The 18,888-nt window shown below is 49.8% G+C and overlaps 1 protein-coding gene across 5 annotated transcripts in view; it reads left to right on the top strand.

The window, feature by feature from the left end:
- KIAA0100 (KIAA0100 ortholog) overlaps positions 1 to 18,888 on the top strand; it is a 294,167-nt gene that overhangs the window by 95,459 nt on the left and 179,820 nt on the right. For 4 of the 5 annotated variants that reach the window (XM_029611003.1, XM_029611004.1, XM_029611005.1 and 1 more), the window contains exons 17-18: positions 4,371 to 4,562; positions 5,171 to 5,373. In XM_029611003.1, the coding sequence (XP_029466863.1) occupies positions 4,371 to 4,562; positions 5,171 to 5,373 (395 nt within the window). Of the gene's footprint in view, positions 1 to 4,370; positions 4,563 to 5,170; positions 5,374 to 18,888 lie in introns of those variants that run through there. The other variant, XM_029611008.1, reaches the window with a different exon arrangement.

Below are 18,888 nucleotides of genomic sequence, written 5' to 3'. Positions count from 1 at the left end.
AGGAGTGGCCTTAAAGGATGTGCACAATACGCAGATGGAGTCTATCCTTAAACAGGTCTTTGACGCAGTAGCAATGATCTTACAGATTGCTTCTTGTTGTGCCCTAGTAGCTCATTCATACCTGCTCCTCTCTCGGGAGGTAGATGACTTGGGGATGAATTCCAGAGCAGTTATAAAACCCGCCTCCACCTTTTTTAGATGACGAGGGCTCAGATCTAGTCCGTACTTCGGCCAGAGGCGTGACCTCAGAGGTGGCAGCCAGAAGACAGCTATGGCTGCGGAATTGGTCGGCAGACACAATCTCCAAGGCAAATCTCACAAAGATGGCCTTTAAAGGATCACTCCTTTTCGGAAGCGAATTGGAAAAGCTCTCCAGTAAATGCAGTGAATCTCTAGTCCCCCAGCTACCAGAAATTAAGAGGGAAGCAGTTACAGCACCCCTCATCTATGGGGTCCGATCCAGGGGGCTCCCAATGTTTTTGCCCCTGCAGAAAGTTGAAATTTCAGAGGTCGCGGCCTTTTGGGAAGACTCAGTCCTTTTGTGGTTGACAGCCAAAGAGAGGGGCAGGCTCGGGTTCAGGTTTGTCCCAAACCCCCAATGAAATTTTGCTGACCCACTCTTGGAATGAGGAGATATGGGGGTCAACTGTCCTTCTACTAATGGTGGGTCGAGATCACTTTGGATAAATGGGTACTGGAAGTCATACAAGAAGATTGCAGGAGTAGCCTAGTGTTTAGAGTAGCGGGCTTTGAACCAGGAGACAGGGATCAAGTCCCACTGTTATTCCTTGTGACCTTGGGCAAGTCACTTTACCCTTCATTGCCTCAGGTACAAACCTAGATTGTAAACCCTCTGGGGATAGGGAAATACCTACAGTAAACTGCTTTGAAGTGCTGAAAAAAGTGCGAAAAGCCGAATATAAAAAATCTAAAATAAATAAAGATTATGCACTGGAATTTCACAGCTCTCCTCAGGATGTATTCTTGATATCTCCCAGCACAAGAAGCAGGCAGTGGAGATTACTCTTTTAAGGCTCCTCAGGATGCGGCCTATAATCCCAGGAAAATACAGGGCGTTATTCCATCTGTTTCATCGTATCCAAGAAGGAAGTTTCCTTTCGCCCCATCCTGGACCTCAAGAGTGTCAACCAACATATACAAATGTATCATTTCTGCATGGAAACATTACACTCCGTGATAATGGCCATACAATCAGGAGAGTTCTTAACCTCCCTGGACCTATTCGAGGCCTACCTACATATTCCAATCCATCAAGAACACCAATGTTTCTTACACTTTCCGGTACTGGATCGTCATTCGTTTCTGGCACTGCCCTTTGGCCTGGCCACTGCCCCCAGAATGTTTTCCAAGATTATGGTGGTTTTAGCAACAACATTGAGAAAAGAGGGAATCCTGGTACACCCATACTTGGATGACTGGTTGATGTGGGTCAAAGCCGTGAAAGAGAGTCTCCAGGTGACCAACAGGGTTGACCACCTTGCTTCAGGAACTCTGTTGGGTAGAAAACCTGGACAAGGGCAGTCTCAAGCCTTCCCAGTCCTTGGAATATCTGGGAGTCCGGTTTGACACCAAGCAGGGCAAGGTCTTCCTTCCGACCATGTGGATAAGGAAGTTGATGTCCCAAGTGCGTCAGTTGATGAACATGATACGCCCGACTGTGTGGAGCTCTTTCCAAGTTCTCTGTTTGATGGCAGCAACTCTGAAAATGGTGCCCTGGGCAAGGGCACGCATGTGACCACTTCAGTACTCCATGCTGTCTCGTTGGAACTCACAGTCTCAAGACTATTTGATTCACCTCCACGTCCGATGGGCGTATGCTCTTGGCTCCAGTGGTGGCTGCAGGAAGCTCATCTGGGCAGTGGTGTGCCCCTGTCCTCACTGTACTGGCTGGTCCTCACGACAAACGTGAGTCTCCGGGCTGGGGAGTTCACTGTTAGGAACTGTCAGTCCTGGGACTTTGGACAGAAGAAGAGACCCTCTGGAACATCAACCGCCTGGAAGCCAGGGCAGTCAGAAATGCATGTCTACAATTTAGCCACAGACTCCAGGGTCAAACGGTCCATGTAATGTTGGACAGTGCAATGACAGTAGCCTATATCAACCGCCAGGGTGGAACCAAGAGCCAGCATGTGTCACAGGAGATAGACCTCCTTATTGAATGGGCAGAAACACATCTACAGATGATTTCAGCCTGCCACATCTCAGGGAAAGACAACATCAGAGCAGACTTTATAAGCAGGTAGAGTCTGGATCCAGGAGAGTGGATGTTGTCGGCCAAATCCTTTCAACTGATAGTAGGTCAATGGGGCCTTCCTATCCATCGACCTGCTGGCCACATCTCACAATGTGAAGGTTCCCCGATGTTTCAGTCGCAGAAGAGATCCATGGTCCCTGGAACTCGATGCTCTTGTTCAGACCTGACCGAAAGAAGAATTTCTATACATCTTCCCTCCATGGCAGGGTCATTCGCAAAATCGAGCACAACAGGGGATTAGTCCTACTAGTAGCTCCAGATTGGTTCAGGTGTCCTTGGTATGCGGACATATGGAGACACCCCCTGTGCCTCCCACCGTACAGATACCTGCTACAGCAGGGACCGGTCCTTCACATGGATCTGTCTTGATTCTATCTTATGTTCTGGCCCTTGAGAGAGCTCGTCTGAAGCGAGGATAGTCTATGGTGGTAATTGCCACTTTACTCTGCGCTCGGAAATTTTCTACGTTCCTAGCGTATATGCGGTTCTGGAGAATATTTGAGGCTTGGTATGAGGAACACAGTGTCCCCCCCCCTTAAGGTGGTCAAAATCCCACTTATTCTGGAATTTTTGCAGGACATCTTGAATAAAGCTTTGTCCCTTAACTCCTTGAAGGTACAGGTAGCGGCTCTTTCCTGTTTCAGGGGTGAGGTGAACAGAACCCACCTGTCTGCTCATCCAGACGTGGCCCATTTTCTGAAAGAGGTGAAGCACCTTTGGCCACCCCTTTGGTGGCCGTTTTCCTTGTGGAATCTTAATCTAGTATTGGAATTTTTGGTAGGGCCCTTCTTTTGGCCGCTGCGCAGCCTTTCCTTGCTTTTATTAACCTTGAAAACTCTGTTCCTGATGGCTATATGCTCAGCACGTCGCATCTCTGAATTGCAGGCATCGTCATGCTGGGAACTGTTCCTCTGGATGACTCCAGGAACATTACAGCTTCATATCATTCCATCCTTCTTGCCCAAGGTAGTCTCGGAGTTTCATTTGACTCGGTCCATTTTGTTGCCATCCTTAGATAAACACAAGGACGCAGAGGAATATAGTCTCCTCCGTCATTTGGATGTCAAGAGACTTTTAGTGCGGTATCTGGAAGTCTCAGAACCATTCCGAAAGACTGACCACCTGTTTGTCCTTCACAGCAGAAGGAAACGGGGCAAACTAGCTTCGTAAACTACCACACCCTGCTGGATTAAGGAGCTTGTCACGGGAGCCTATGTGGAGGCTGGAAAGCCATTACCTTCTCAGATGAGAGCTTATTCCACTAGGGCTCAGACAGTCTCATGGGCTGAAGTTAGACTGCTGTCTCCTGTTGATATCTGCTGAGCCAGTGACATGGTCTTCCTTGCACACCTTCTCCAGGTTTATTGCATGGATGTACAGAGCCAAGAGGATGCTGCCTTTGCACGAGCAGTGTTGGCTGGACCATGGGCAATTTCCCATCCCAACTGGAAGTAGCTTGTGTGCATCCCATTGGTCTTGAGTCCATCTGGCTACACACTAAGAAATGGAGAAATTACTTACCTGATAATTTTATTTTCTTTAGTGTAGACAGATGGACTCGATATCTCACCCTCTGCTCCCCATGAACTGCACCACAGGTCCTCCCATGGAGTGGATCTCGAATCCAAGAGATGACGGGTAAGTGTTCAGTCCCTAGGTTAGGGTACCTATTTTCATACTGAGTTCAGTGTTTACGGTTGGTTGAGTACAGTTACTGTTAACCATTTTTAATCATATTTGTAATATTTTTAATCAAGTTTTTTTGCTAGTAGGTCCACAGTGGCTTTTGAAGAGAATACTGGAGAGCTGAGGTCACTGCAAGGGTGTATGTAGGGTGATATCAGCTTTGAAATCTGACTCTGTCTCCATCTGCTGGCAGGGGAGCATAACCCAATGGTCCTGAGTTCGTCTAAAACGAAATTATCAGGCAAGTAGTTTTGCCATTAATTCATGTACTGTGGTTTCTCCTTGAGAAACAATGCAGAGGTTATATTAAGTAAGAGCTTAGTATGGGTTTCCAATTCCAGTCAGTGTATGCGTGACAGGTCCTTCTTTGGCTTGAACATGTGTGACTGCTGCTCTTACCTTTTTTCAGTTCGTATCCGAGACTATCCTCGCTATCTATTTGAGATCAAGGACTGGCGGCTAACGGGGAGGCTGATTGGGGCTGAGCAGTATGGACAGTCCTGTGCACGCTATCAGCAGACCCTGAAGCTTGAGGCACCCTGGGGAGATGCCACTGTGGAAAGGAACATGCCACCATTAAAGTTTTACCATGACTTTCATTGTAAGTGAATTCCAGAAACACTCATTCCTACAAGGCAGCCTGCAGTGCACGCCTGCTAGGATTCCATGGCACAAAGGCAGGAGGCCACCAAACCTCATACTGCCTGTACCATTGGATCTCAACGCCCTGAGATCTGTGTACAGAACTCTTGACACATCCAATTATCAAGCTAGCAGAGCTCTGTCTATCTGGAGTGCTCTGTGCTGAGCTTGTTCTTACCAGGCCTTAGCACTAACATTGTAAAGGCCTTGATGTTTGGAACATGTGAAGTCCTGGAGGCTTTGCTTGTAACTGTGGTGAGGCCCCGGTTAGTCTGTCGCCGGACTTCAGCAGATGAGGGGGGGGGGGGGGGGTAACCTGGTAACTTAGATTGTAAGCCCTCCGGGGATAGGGAAATACCTACAGTACCTGAATGTGTAATCCACTTTGAAGTGCTAAAAAAAAAAAAAAAGTGTGAAAAGTGGAATATAAATCTAAAAATATTATCATTTGGCACAATATCTTCTCCATTGGGAAGAGCACAGCCTAGTGAAATAACAGTGAGGCAGCAGGGTGGAGTCTGGGGACCTGCTATGTGGGAATAAAAAACTGATTTTTCTTTTCTGCAGCGGAGATTTCCTTATATACCATAGTATGGGGTCCCTGCTGGGACCCAGCTTGGACTCTGGTTGGTCAGTCCTTCGATCTTCTTTCCAAGCCCACAGTAGATCCGAGCCCTCTTCTTCCCTGGTGGGATAAGAGCCGGCTCCTCTTCCATGGACGCTGGCACATGGATATTGAGCAAGCTAACCTTCACCAACTGGCCACAGAGGTGAGTAGTATATTTTGAGTTCAGACCGCACACACCAGGATTTACCCAAGGGACTTCTGCCTGCTTGTCTACAGGACTTTTTACTTTGGGAGCTTGCCCAATAAACACAAACTGGAATTTACCCAGGAACTTATTCCCCCTGCAGATACTTGCACGTACACTCTGAGTACATTATGGTTCCACATAATTTATGATGGGTTGGTTTGAGCAAGAAGATGATAGAACAGAGAATAAATAAAAACAAATACTACAGAAGAGTTGATTGCAAATAAATAATAATGACTAAGGAGAATACCTAAATATGTATGCAACAGGGTGCTGGGCCTGGGAACCTGCTATGCAGGAATAAAGCAAAATTGCTTCCCTTGTAATAGGTGTTATTCCAGGACAGCAGAATGTAGTCCTTACATATGGGTGACATCATCGATGGAGCCCCCTCACGGAAAAACTTCTGTCAAAGTTTCTAGAAACTTTTGGCTGGCACACTGAGCCTACTGAGCATGCCCAGCATGCCATGATCCCTGCATCCACAGGGGTCTCCATCCAGTCTTGTTTGTAGCAAAAACGTACGAGCGAAAAAAATAAAATAATAAAAAATGTAACGGACCCAACTCCGCGGGGTGGCGGGCAGGTTTCGTGAGGACTACATCCTGCTGTCCTAGGATAACACCTATCACAAGGTAAGCAATTTTGCTTTATCTCAGGGCAAGCAGGATGATAGTCCTCGCATATGGGTGATTAGCAAGCTAATCATTCTTGAAATAGTCAATGGTACATAAAATGTGCAACAGGCACAACAACTGATGTGCCATTGACAAAGATGAGGCAGCCTGAATCACAGCAAATGGTTGGTTGTGGAAGGAGTTGGTATTAAACTGGGAATAGGTTTTTCAAGATAGATTGTCCGAAGGCAGTCTTGTCTTCCTTCTTTATCTAAGCAATAATGAGCTGCAAAGGTATGCAGCGAACTCCAAGTTAGCAGCCTTGCAAATATCTGCAATGGGTACAGAACGGTAGTGTGCTATGGATGTTGACTTAGCCCTAACTGAGTGTGCCTTTATTCGCCCTTGGAGAGGAAGGCCTGCTTTTTCATAACAGAATTCGATACAGTGTGATAGCCAGTTGGAGAGAGTTTGCTTTCCTACTGCAACTCCTGGTTTGTTTTTGTCAAAAGAAACAGAGTTGAGTGGATTTTCTATGGACTGCAGTGCGATTAAGGTAAAAAGCGAGTGCACGCTTACAGTCCAAGGTATGCAAGGTTCTCTCCCCCTGGTGAGAAAGAGGCCTTGGGAAGTAAGTGGGTAAAACAATGGATTGGTTGAGGTGAAAATCCGTTACGACTTTAGGTAGAAATTTAGGGTGAGTGTGTAGGACCACTCGGTCATGCAGGAACCTGGTATAGGGTGAGTAAGTCACCAGTACTTGTAACTCACTGACCCTCCTAGCCGATGTGATAGCTATGAGGAAAATTACTTTCCACGTAAGAAATTTCACATCACAGGAATGCAAAGGCTCAAACGGAGATCGCATGAGTCTTGCAAGTACTACATTAAGGTGCCATTCCACAACCGATGGATGGAAGGCTTTAGCTGAAGTAAGCCTCTTGTAAACCGACTGACCTAGGAGTTGTGCTGAAATTGGGGCATCCCCTATTGGTTTGTGATATGCTGGAATCCAGATTCTGAAAGGTGCCATAAGTAATCTAGCAAAGATGGAGTGGAACAAGAAAAAGGGTCAACGCCATTCTGCGTGCACCATTTAGTAAATCTAGTCCATTTGAAACTGTAAGATTTATGTGTGGAAGGCTTTCGTGAAGCTACGAGAATCTGTGAGACTGCCGTTGAAAGATTGAGTGGTTGAAAATCAAGCTTTCAACATACATGCTGTCAAAGCAAGTGTTTGCAGGTTCGGGTGGCGTAATCTGCCTTGATTTTGAGTTATGAGAGTGGGTGCTGTGCCCAGGCGAATTGGGTCTCTGATCGAGAGGTCGAGAAGTATTGGAAACCAAACTTGTCGAGGCCAATACGGGGCTATGAGGATCATTATCCCCTTGTCCTGTTGGAGCTTCACGAGAGTCTTGGCTATGAGTGAGATCGGAGGATATGCATACAGAAGGCCTGTGTTCCAAGGGCGAGCAAAGGCGTCCTTGGGGAACCTTTGTTGACTGCTGTGGAGGGAGCAAAACCTTTCCACCTTGTGATTCAATTTGGATGCAAAGAGGTCTATGGTTGGTTGACCCCAGCGTTGAAAGATTTTGCTCGCTACACAGGGATCCAGAGACCATTCGTGTGGATGGAAACATCGACTGAGATTGTCCGCTAGGACATTTTGTACGCCTGCTAGGTACGTGACCTTCAGGCTCATGGAGTGTGCTAAGGCCCAGTCCCAAATCTGCACTGCTTCCTGACAGAGGAGATAGGAGCTTGTGTCTCCCTGCTTGTTTATGTACCACATTGCCACTGTGTTGTCTGTCTATCAACATAACCTTGTTGGATAGGCAGTCCTTGAAGGCATAGAGGGCATATCATATCGCTCGAAGTTCCAAAACGTTTATTTGACAATCTCGTTCGAGCGGTGTCCACGTACCTTGAGTCTGAAGGTTGTTGATATACGCTCCCCATCCCAAGTGGGATGCGTCCGTGGTTAGAGTTACTTGAGGAGTCGGTTGCTGGAATGGTAAGCCGGTCCGTAAAACAGACTGGTTTGTCCACCATCGAAGTGAGAGACGTAAATTCTGTGATTCGAATCCTGGTCATCAGAGGCTGGATTGCTTGCAGCCATTGAGACTTTAATGTCCATTGAGTCCTTCTCATGGCTAGTTTTGCCATAGGTGTTACATGAACTGTTGATGCCATATGGCCTAACAGGGTTAGGAATTGCAGAGCAGTGGTGATGTTGCAGGTACTCAAGTGATTTGCCAACGTCACTAGATTGTTGGCACGGTCGCTTGGAAGAAAAGCTTTTGTGACTGTGGTATTGAGGTCTGCCACGATGAAAGTAAGGATCTGAGACGGGGTCAAATGCGATTTCTGGTAGTTGATTAGAAACCCCAAGTAATGCAGGAGGGATATGGTGCTCTGAAGTACGGCAAGAGCTCCTTGTTTGGATGGGTTTCTGATGAGCCAGTCTTCTGGGTATGGAAAAACATGAGTGCTGTTTTTTCTCAGATGTGCGGCTGTGACTGCCATGCACTTTGTGAATACTAGAGGTGCTGAGGCCAGTCCAAATGGGAGGACTCGATACTGAAAATGCCTTTTCCTGTACATACCCGGATCAGTCCAGACAGTGGGTTGAGCCTCCTTTCCAGCAGGTGGAGACAGACTAAAACTTGCAGGATGCCCTATATCAGGATAGATCCTATCCTCTCACCCTTCAGTATTCGTCTGTCTCCCAGCAGGTGCAGCATCTCCCCTTCGGTTCTCTGCTGTAGGCTAGTCAGCCTCTTTATTCTCTTTAGGTTCAAGCAAGTACCGTATTTTTCGCTCCATAAGACGCATTTTTTCCCCCCAAAAGTGGGGGGAAAATGTATGTGCATCTTATGGAGCGAATATAAAAAAAAACAAACAAAAATCTAACAACCCCCCCCCCCCCCGACTCCCCCAAGACCTGCTGAATTAGTTTACCGCAACCCCCCAAGACCTGCCGACTTATTTTACCGCAACCCCCCACCCTCCTGACCCCCCCCAAGACCTGCCAAACGTCCCTGGTGGTCCAGCGGGGGTCCAGGAGCGGTCCGGGAACGATCTCCAGGGCGTGGGCCGTCGGCTGCCAGTAATCAAAATGGCGCCGACGGCCCTTTGCCCTCACTATGTCACTGAGAGGTCAGTGAGAGGTCACTGAGAGGTCAGTGACATAGTGAGGGCAAAGGGCCGTCGGCGCCATTTTGATTACTGGCAGCCGACGGCCCACGCCCTGGAGATCGTTCCCGGACCGCTCCTGGACCCCCGCTGGACCACCAGGGACGTTTGGCAGGTCTTGGGGGGGTCAGGAGGGTGGGGGGTTGCGGTAAATTAAGTCGGCAGGTCTTGGGGGGGGTTGCGGTAAATTAAGTCGGCAGGTCTTGGGGGAGTCAGGAGGGTGGGGGTTGTTAATTTAAAGGGTTGGGATGGGGGTTTTTTTGGGGGGGGGGAGGGGTTCCCAGAGAAAGAAAAGTTTTCTGATCTGGGGAGTGGACCGAAATGGCCCTCCCCAGACCCGAAAACAAAATGGGGAGGAAAAAAAAAGCTATGCACTCCCCTAATTTGCTCCATAAGATGCCCAGACGCAGAGCCGGTTTAGCACAATTTTTTTTTTTTTTTAATTTTACCCCTCTGAATCCTAGGTGCGTCTTATGGTCAGGTGCGTCTTATGGAGCGAAAAATACGGTACTTCTTTTGGTTCTTGTTTTTAAAAAAAATGATTATAGAAATTGAATCTCTGAAGGAATTTTTGCCTTCTTTAGTGCTTTTTTGTGTGGGAGACGTCTGTCTCCCAGCTCTTGCCCGGCTCAGGGGGGCTAGTCCCCTTTTGCAGGAGGGAGTTCCCTGCTTAGTCCTGAGTCCGTGAACGCTTCCAGGTGTGGGGACCGAAGCTCTCTGGGCCTCGTTCCCCCTCTGGCTGCCAAGAGGGTTTTGAACCCGCTGCTGTGCTCAGTAAAAAAAAAAGGAGTTTCAAAGTTTTAACTTTCAATAAGTTGCAGGTACTCACCTACCTCTAACTTATCTGCAGCAGTTGACCAGCTTTTTTAACTTTTTCTGGTCAGTATAGGATTAGAACCGGCAGTCAGAGAAGCAGAAGGCAGCAGGTTCCCGCCTGCTCTCTCCTGCTGTGCAGGCTGTCAATCAAGCTTTGTTTTTTCAGCTTTTTTTTCCTCAGCTGAGGTTGCTATGGTCCCGGCTGACAGCCTGTGCTTCTTGTGGGCTGTCCTCCTTGCGTTTTTCGCGGCAGGGCCTCTGCACTGCTTGTCTGCCGGGTGGGGAAGGTCCCTCCTCAGCAGGACAAGCAAATTTAGCCCGGGCTAGGCCTTTCCCGGGTCGGCAGAGCCCGGGAACGGCCGCCATCTTGGATTTTTCGTCGGGGCAGATTTCAGTGCTCCCTGGGGCTGGGGGACCGGATTTTTTTGATTTAACCCCCGATTTGGCCACCGCGGGTTCCCAGGAGGGGGGTCCTGACCTTCCCTTGCCCCCCCTCTCCCTCCCCCCCCCCCGGTAAATCCAGGGTCCCTTTTTCCGTGGATTTCGTCGTCCTCATGCACAAATCTTATTTAGCTAGCCTGCATGAGATGGATGAAAGCCCCCCCCCGTCTAAAATCCCTCGCTCAGCGCCGTTGACCTCTGGACCGGCTGCGGAGCCTCAGGGACCAGTTCGGTCCCGGGGGTCCTCCCCTCCCCCGGTGTTTCCTGGGTCCTCCGACCCCGCTGCTTCCTCGGATTCGGCAGATGCCCCCCCCCAGAGGGGGATGACCCCAGAGCCCTTCGTCTTTTTCGTAAGGAGGAGCTAGAGCCCCTCCTCCCCTTTGTTTTGGAGGAGCTGGGTCTGGAAAGTCCCTCCGTGGATAATCTCATGGCCTCACTTCCTAAGGATATGAACCCGGTTTTGGGAGGGCTCCGGGTTCCGGCCTCAGCCTTTCCCTTCCACCCCATGCTTAAGCTCCTTATCCTACGGGAATGGGAGGCTCCTGAGGGTTCGCTCCGGGTGGGGCGTGCGATGGGATAAGCTCTATCCCCTCCCGGAAGAGGGCTTAGAGCTGTTGTGATATCCATCAGTGGATTCTTATGTTTCTGCAGTGACCAAGTACACCACGATCCCGGTGGAAGGTTCCACAGCCCTAAAGGATTCGCAAGATCGTAAGCTGGAGGCTCACCTGAAGCGCATCTTCGACGTCCTGGCCCTCAGGGTTCGGGCGTCTTGCTATAGCAGCCTCATGATGCGGGCAGGCCTCCAGTGGGTCTAACAGTTACTCTGCACCCGGGAGCTTCCACCAGGTGAGGCAGAACAGGCCGAGCGTCTGGAGGCGGTAATCGCTTACGTGTCAGACGCCCTCTACGATTTGGTCTGTGTCCAGGCGAAGGCGATGGTTTCAGCAGTGGCTGCCCGGAGGCTCCTTTGGCTTCGCCACTGGTCGGCTGATCAGTCCTCAAAGACCCGGCTGGGCACGCTTCCCTTCAAAGGTAAGATGCTCTTTGGCGAGGACCTCGACAAGCTTATGGACTCCTTGGCTGACAACAAGGTCCATAAACTTCCAGAGGACCGCCCTAAGGCTTCTCGGTCTTTCGCGGCCTCTCACTTTCGCTTCAGGGGTCAGCGTCGCTTCGCTTCTCGAGGGCGGGGCGGTACTCCTAGGGGGTCTTCTCGTGTGCAGTCCTGGTCGCAGTCCTTTCGTGGCAGGCGGCCTTTTTCGCGAGGGCCAGCCCGTGTGTACCCCCGCTAAACCTTACCTTGGCGGACGCCTCTCCCTGTTTTTCGAGGAATGGGTCAAAATCACTTCGGATCAGTGGGTCCTCGACATTATCAGAGACGGGTACATTTTCGACCTAGTCAGGGAACTTCCAGATCTCTTTCTGTTCTCACCTTGCGGCCGGGCCAAGAGGGACGCGGTGGTCCAGACTCTCTCCAAGCTTCTGGATCTGGGGGCGGTGGTCCCAGTCCCAGAAAGGGAAATTGGCACCGGCCAGTATTCTATTTACTTCACCGTGCCCAAAAAGGACGGGTCCTTCCGCCCAATCCTGGACCTCAAGAGGGTCAATCGGGCCCTCAAGATCCCCCACTTTCGCATGGAAACCCTGCGGGCGGTCATTGCGGCGGTCCGTCCAGGAGAGTTCCTTGTTTCCCTCGATCTCGCAGAAGCCTATTTTCATATCCCCATCCACCGCGACTACCAGAAGTTTCTCGGATTCCACATCCTCAACCAGGACTTCCAGTTTCGAGCTCTCCCCTTCGGCCTCGCGACCGCTCCTCGCACCTTCACGAAGGTAATGGTAGTAGTGGCTGCGGCCTTGCGCCGGGAAAGGATTCTCGTCCATCCCTATCTGGACGATTGGCTCATCAGGGCCAAATCTGAGACCTCTTGCCGGCGGGCGGTGGATTGAGTCCTGGAGCTCCTTGCCTCTCTCGGGTGATAGTGAACTTTTCCAAGAGCAAGCTTCAGCCCTCCCAGGAGTTGGAATTTCTGGGAGCACACTTAGACACCCGAGTAGGCAAGGTTTTCTTACCTCGGGCGCGAGCCCTCAAACTGATCGGTCCAGTTCAGAATTTGATTGCGCTATCTTCACCGATGGCCCGGGATTATCTCCATGTCCTGGGCTCCATGGCTTCTACCATCGATCTGGTCCCCTGGGCTTTTGCTCATATGCGTCCATTACAGAAAGCTTTGCTGTCTCGTTGGCAACCAGTGTCGGAGCAGTTCCACGTAGTCCTTCCCTTCTTGGAGTCTACTGCTGACGAATTACAGTGGTGGCTGTCCCTTCCTCATCTCCTACAAGGGATGCCTCTTTAAGCTCCACAGTGGACGATAGTGACCACGGACGCCAGCTTGTTGGGCTGGGGTGCGGTTTGCCTATCTCAGTCCACCCAGGGGACATGGTCCCGGACTCAGTTGCGCTGGCACATCAATCGACTGGAAACTTTGGCGGTCCACCTGGCCCTTCAGGAGTTCCTTCCTCTGATCCGCGACAAGGCGGTACAAGTCCTGTCCGACAACTCCACCACAGTCGCCTACATCAATCGCCAAGGGGGCACTCGCAGTCCCCTGGTAGCCTTAGAAGCCAGCCGCCTACTCACTTGGGCGGAGCGTCACCTACAGTGCCTTGTGGCCTCTCACATCGCCGGAAAAGACAATGTTCAAGCCGACTTCCTCAGCCGGCAGTCGTTCGATCCGGGAGAATGGGAACTCTCGGACACGGCCATGGCTCTGATAGTGGTCAGGTGGGGTCCTCCTTATCTCGACCTCATGGCGACTCTGCACAATGCCAAAGCCAATCGGTTCTTCAGCCGCTGGAGGGAACACTGCGCAGAGGGCGTGGACGCTCTGGCTCTCCCTTGGCCGGCAGACATGCTTCTGTACATGTTCCCCCCGTGGCCTCTAGTAGGGAAAGTTCTCAGGAGAATCGAACTCCACCGGGGTCCGGTGATTCTCGTCGCTCCCGAGTGGCTGCGACGGCCGTGGTTCGCGGATCTCATCAATCTAGCGGTGGACGGGCCCCTGTGCCTCAGTCATCTCCCTCGTCTCCTCTGGCAGGGGCCTGTATTTTTCGACCAGGCCGATCGCTTCTGTCTAGCGGCCTGGCTTTTGAACGGCGTCGCCTGAGGCGCAAAGGTTATAGGGAGGAGGTCATCTCCACCCTGCTGCGAGCCCGGAAGCAGTCGACTTCTCTGGCCTATGTGCGCATCTGGAAGGTCTTTGAAGTCCGCATGTATGGAGGCGGGCATCCCGGCACGCTCCGCCTCGATTCCTTTGGTTCTTTCTTTCCTTCAGAAGGATCTCTCTAAGGGTCTCTCCTTCAGTTCCTTACGCGTTCAAGTCTCTGCGCTTGGCTCTCTCCTGGGTCGGGTGGATGGTCATGCCTTGGCTGCTCACCCGGACGTCATTCGTTTCCTGAGGGGCGTCAGACACCTCCGCCCTCCCTCTCGGGCCACGTGTCCATCTTGGAGTCTCAACCTCGTCCTTCGTGCTCTCTGGGCGGCTCCCTTTGAGCCTCTTCGCCACGCTACGCTTGAGGATCTTACTCTTAAGACTGTCTTTCTCGTCTCTATCTCCTCTGCTAGTCGTATTTCCGAGCTTCAGGCGCTGTCCTGTCGGGAGCCCTTCTTGCGTTTTTCTGATTCTGGGGACTCTCTCAGGATGGTTCCTTCCTTCTTGCCTAAGGTTGTCTCCGCCTTTCACGTCAACCAGTCGGTGGAACTCCCCGCGTTCTCTCCGGAGGAGATTGCGGGTACGACTAGAGGCGACCTCCGTCGACTGGATGTCAAGCGAGTCTTGCTTCATTATCTTCAAGTCACCAATGACTTTCGAGTTTCGGACCATCTCTTCGTCCTTTGGAGTGGTCCCAACCGGGGTAAACAGGCTTCTAAGACCATGATTGCGCGGTGGTTGAAGGAAGCCATTTCCTCGGCATATCTTTGTCAGGGTTGTCCTCTTCCTGAGGGTCTGAAAGCCCATTCTCTGCGTTCTCAGGCTATTTCTTGGGCGGAGAGTCAGTCTGTCTCTCCGCAGGAGATTTGCAGGGCTGCCACTTGGACGTCTCTGCATACTTTTGCTCGGCACTACCGTCTGGATGTACACGCTCCGGTGTTCGGTTCCTTTGGGCGGCACGTGCTTCGAGCGGGACTGTCTCGGTCCCACCCAGTTTAGGGAAGCTTTGGTACATCCCACTGTCTGGACTGATCCGGGTACGTACAGGAAAGGAAAATTAGTTCTTACCTGTTAATTTTCGTTCCTGTAGTACCACGGATCAGTCCAGACGCCCTTCCCTGTCTGTCTTCTGTCCTCTCGAAGCTTGTTTTCTTGCAGGTCTGCAGATTTCATATTTTCCTTGGTGCAAGATTACTGAGCATTTACACCGGAAGCCTTGGTGGTTATTTTATACCAAGTTTATGCAAGAGTGTATAGGTTTACTATGCTTCTACATTAATCTTTGGTTGCTCCGTTGAGCTTTTTGGTTACTTGCTTGATCCTATTCTTGGTTTTATTGTTTTTTGTTTTGACATACGTTATACTGAAGGGTGAGAGGATAGGCTCTGTCCTGATATAGGGCATCCTGCAAGTTTTAGTCTGTCTCCACCTGCTGGAAAGGAGGCTCAACCCACTGTCTGGACTGATCCATGGTACCTTTCCCCATTACAAATCGCAAGTACTTTCGATGATGTGGGGAAATGGGAATGTGAGCGTATGCATCTTGAAGGTCCAGAGAACAGAGCCAATCCTCTTGTTGCAACAAGGGAAAAATGGTCCCTAGGGAAACCATTCCGAATTTTTCTTTGTGGAGAAATTTGTTGAGATTATGGAGGTCTAGTATGGGACGGAGGCCGCCTGTTTTCTTTGGAATGAGAAAATAGCAGGAGCAGAACCCTCTGCCCTGTTGAGACCGGGGAACAGTTTCTACGGCCCTGGTAGTCAGCAGGGTGGAAAGTTCTGATTGTAGTTGAGATGTTATGATGATGTGGGACCACAGAGGGGCGGGTGGAGACTCTGGGGGTAGCATTTGAAATTTTAGGTATCCTCTCCTGAGGATAGCTAGTACCCATTGGTCTGTGGTGATGAGGCTCCATTGGTGTTGGAAGTAATGAAGCCGACCTCCTACGGGTAATTTGGTTTGAGGATTGTGGGAGAAGTTGCTGTCCTCTGGCGTAGATTTCAAAAACCAGATGCAGGGGTTGACTGTGGAGGTGGCTGAGGCTTAGCCTGTTTTGGCTGACGTGAACGACCTCTCTGAGGTTGACAGAAAGGTCGTGCAGAGGATGTAGGAGGATAGAACCTACGAGGTCTGTAAAAAGGGCGTCTAGTGTCACACCTAGTGGGTTTTCATACAGAGGATGCTGGTTCGGATGTTAACTTAGACAGTTGACGTAGCGTCTCGTGATGATCTTTGAGTAAAGATACCGTGGCCTGTACCTTCTCTCCAAAGAGGTTGTCTCCTGTGCATGGAAGGTCCATGAGTCTCTCTTGGACTTCCATTCTGAGATCGGAAGCCTTCAGCCAACCCCACCTCCGTGCACTAATTCCCGTAGCTAATAAATGGGCCGAAGTCTCGAAAGAATCATATGCGGCCCTGACCTCATGTTTTCCTGACTCTAGCCCCTTATCAACAAGGGCGTTGTGTTTGTTGCTGTTGTTGAGGAAGGGAATCTGCTAATTCCTGGACCTGTTTCCATAAATTCCTTTGATATTGGGTCATATATAGTTGGTATGCAGCTATATGTGACACCAGCATGGATCCCTGGAACACCTTTCTTCCTAAAGTATCAAGAAATCTATGTTCCTTTCCTGGAGGAGTAGATGAATGTGGCTTCAGCTTCTTTGCCTTTTTCTGGGCAGATTCTACAACAAAGGAATTATGTGGCAACTGTGACTTTTGGAAACCAGGTGTATGCTGGACCAGGTATGTAGCATCCGTTCTCTTATTAACTGCAGGCACAGAACAAGGATGCTCCCAAAGGCGGTGTTGAAGCTCTAGAAGAACTTCATGGATAGGTATTGCCATGATCTCCTTTGGTGCATCTACAAATTGTAGGACCTCTAGTGTCTTATGTCGAGTATCCTCTTCCGCTATCAGTTCAAAAGGAATGGTATCTGCCGTTTCCTTAACAAAGTGTTGGATAGATAGGTCCTCTGGTGGGGACTTTCTTCGTTCTTCTGGTGGAGAAGGTTCAGATGGAAGGTCATCACTGTCAGTATTCGAGTCAGTATTGACATTCTTCCAAGTATCTGGTTGCTGCTGGAAATAAGATCCAGAAGGATGTGTAGTATCCTGCAGGGGAGGATGCTTTTTGATCGATGCAGATCTTGGTATTTGCTTTGGCATCGATGAAGGCAGAAAAGGTCTCGACGGAGAACAGAAGGGCACCGATGGCATCGATGGGAATCGGCCAATAAAATCTTCCGATGGGACCAGGCTGCGAGGGCATCGAAGGACTAGGAAACTGCATCAAAGGCCTGATGGAAAATGGGTCTTTTGTAAGCCCGATGGTCCAGGTGTATGATCCGCATCATGGTCATCATCCTCAGATGAACCTGGAATCGGAATTGGCGGTGCCGTCGGTGGTTGCAGGTGTAAAGATGGCTCCGATGGAGGTATCGGAGCACCCGATGGTACCGGTGTTGGTGCCGGGAGGGCACCGAGCAAGGCATCGATTCTTGTTAGTAGTGGAGCAAATATGGTCGGCATCGGTGTCGATGGAGGTTGGAATTTCTTCCAAGCTTCGGTGACTGCTTGCTGTGAATCATCGAGGTGACTTCTTCTCTTGACACTGGGACAGGTTCTCTGTCACCGGAGAAGGAAGAACTGGCGCTGCTGGTACGTCCACAACAGTATGTGTCTGTACAGCCTCTAACACTGTTGCTGGTGGAGAGCGCCTCGGTGTCTCAGGTACAGAGGGGCATGGAAGCTCTTGTACCCGGACTCGTTTTGTCATCGGTTTGATCTCCTTCGAACTCGATGCGGTCACCGATGGATCCAAAGGAACGGAATTGGATCGGTGCCGATGACATTTTTTCTCTCAATGTTCTTTACTGGCGGACGAGGACGCTAACGAAGATCCCGATTGCATCGGTGATGATTGGTCACCGAATTTCTTCTTACCTCGATGCTTTTCAGCAGAGGAAGCCAGCTTAGGTGATGCCGACGATGATGATGGAGTGATCCTTTTGAAAAGTTCCTCCATCTTGTCAATCCGGACACGCTTGCCCTTCGGTGTCATCTGGGCGCAGGTTGAACATGCGCGGACATCATGGCCTGATCCCAGGCACAGAACGCAAATGTCATGCGGGTCTGTAATTGACATTGTCCGGGGACAATTAGGACATCTCTTGAAACCGGTGACCATTGTTGAAATTTTTAAGGCCTGGTAACAGTCGGTGACTCACTGATACCGGTAATAAAAATTAACCAGAATCGGTGAAAAAATGCTCCGAAGAGCAGTTACCAAAGAGAATGTCGAAGGGAGACCCGATGGGAAATTTTTGTGACAGAAAATATTAATTTTTGGTGAAATATTCCGTGAGGAAAATAGTGAGAAAAACTCACAGAGCTCCTTCAATGCGAGGCTAAAAGCAGCGCGGAAAAAAAGAGACTGGAGGGAGACCCCTGTGGATGCAGGGATCATGGCATGCTCAGTAGGCTCAGTGTGCCGGCCAAAAGTTACTAGAAACTTTGACAGAGGTTTTTCCGTGAGGGGGCTCCATCGATGATATCACCTATATGTGAGGACTATCATCCTGCTTGTCCTGGGATAAAAACTGTTCTTCCCTTTGATTGTCCTTTTCTGATAAATAAATTTCCTTATACACCACTTAGATATATATAGAAAAGCTTACATTTCCAAGGCATCAGTCTACTCTTCCACAACTCTTCTAGCTAAAATTTCATCTCTTCTAGTAAAAATATTGCTAGCAGTAACTTTTAATAGGTTTGACGGTTGCTTGGTTTTTTATTGTAAATATTACTACCCTTATAATAAGGCTTGGGGTAGCTGCACTTACTACCCTTAAGAGAAAATTGGGGGTAACCTGCACAGCGCGGTAGATATTACCATAAGAAGCTTGATGGGCAGGCTGGATGGACCATTTGGTCCTTTTCTGCTATCATTACCGTGTTATATGTTAACTTTTATGTACTAAAAACTGGCAGCTGCTTGGGATAGGAACAATGTCCTTTCTCTCTGGGATCATATCAGTTCAGAGCATGTCGTGGGTCCTCCTGTAATTCCCACCTTGGAACTGCTGGCACTAACTACAATTCCCAGATTCTTGCTTGAGAACTTTAAGCATGTTAGCATAACATTTCTACATGGCTCTCAAAGCAGTTCTCAAAGGCATTTACG

The sequence above is a fragment of the Rhinatrema bivittatum genome, chromosome 8 (assembly GCF_901001135.1).
Source record: "Rhinatrema bivittatum chromosome 8, aRhiBiv1.1, whole genome shotgun sequence".
Taxonomy (NCBI): domain Eukaryota; kingdom Metazoa; phylum Chordata; class Amphibia; order Gymnophiona; family Rhinatrematidae; genus Rhinatrema; species Rhinatrema bivittatum.
This window is presented reverse-complemented; position numbering and strand designations above follow the sequence as displayed.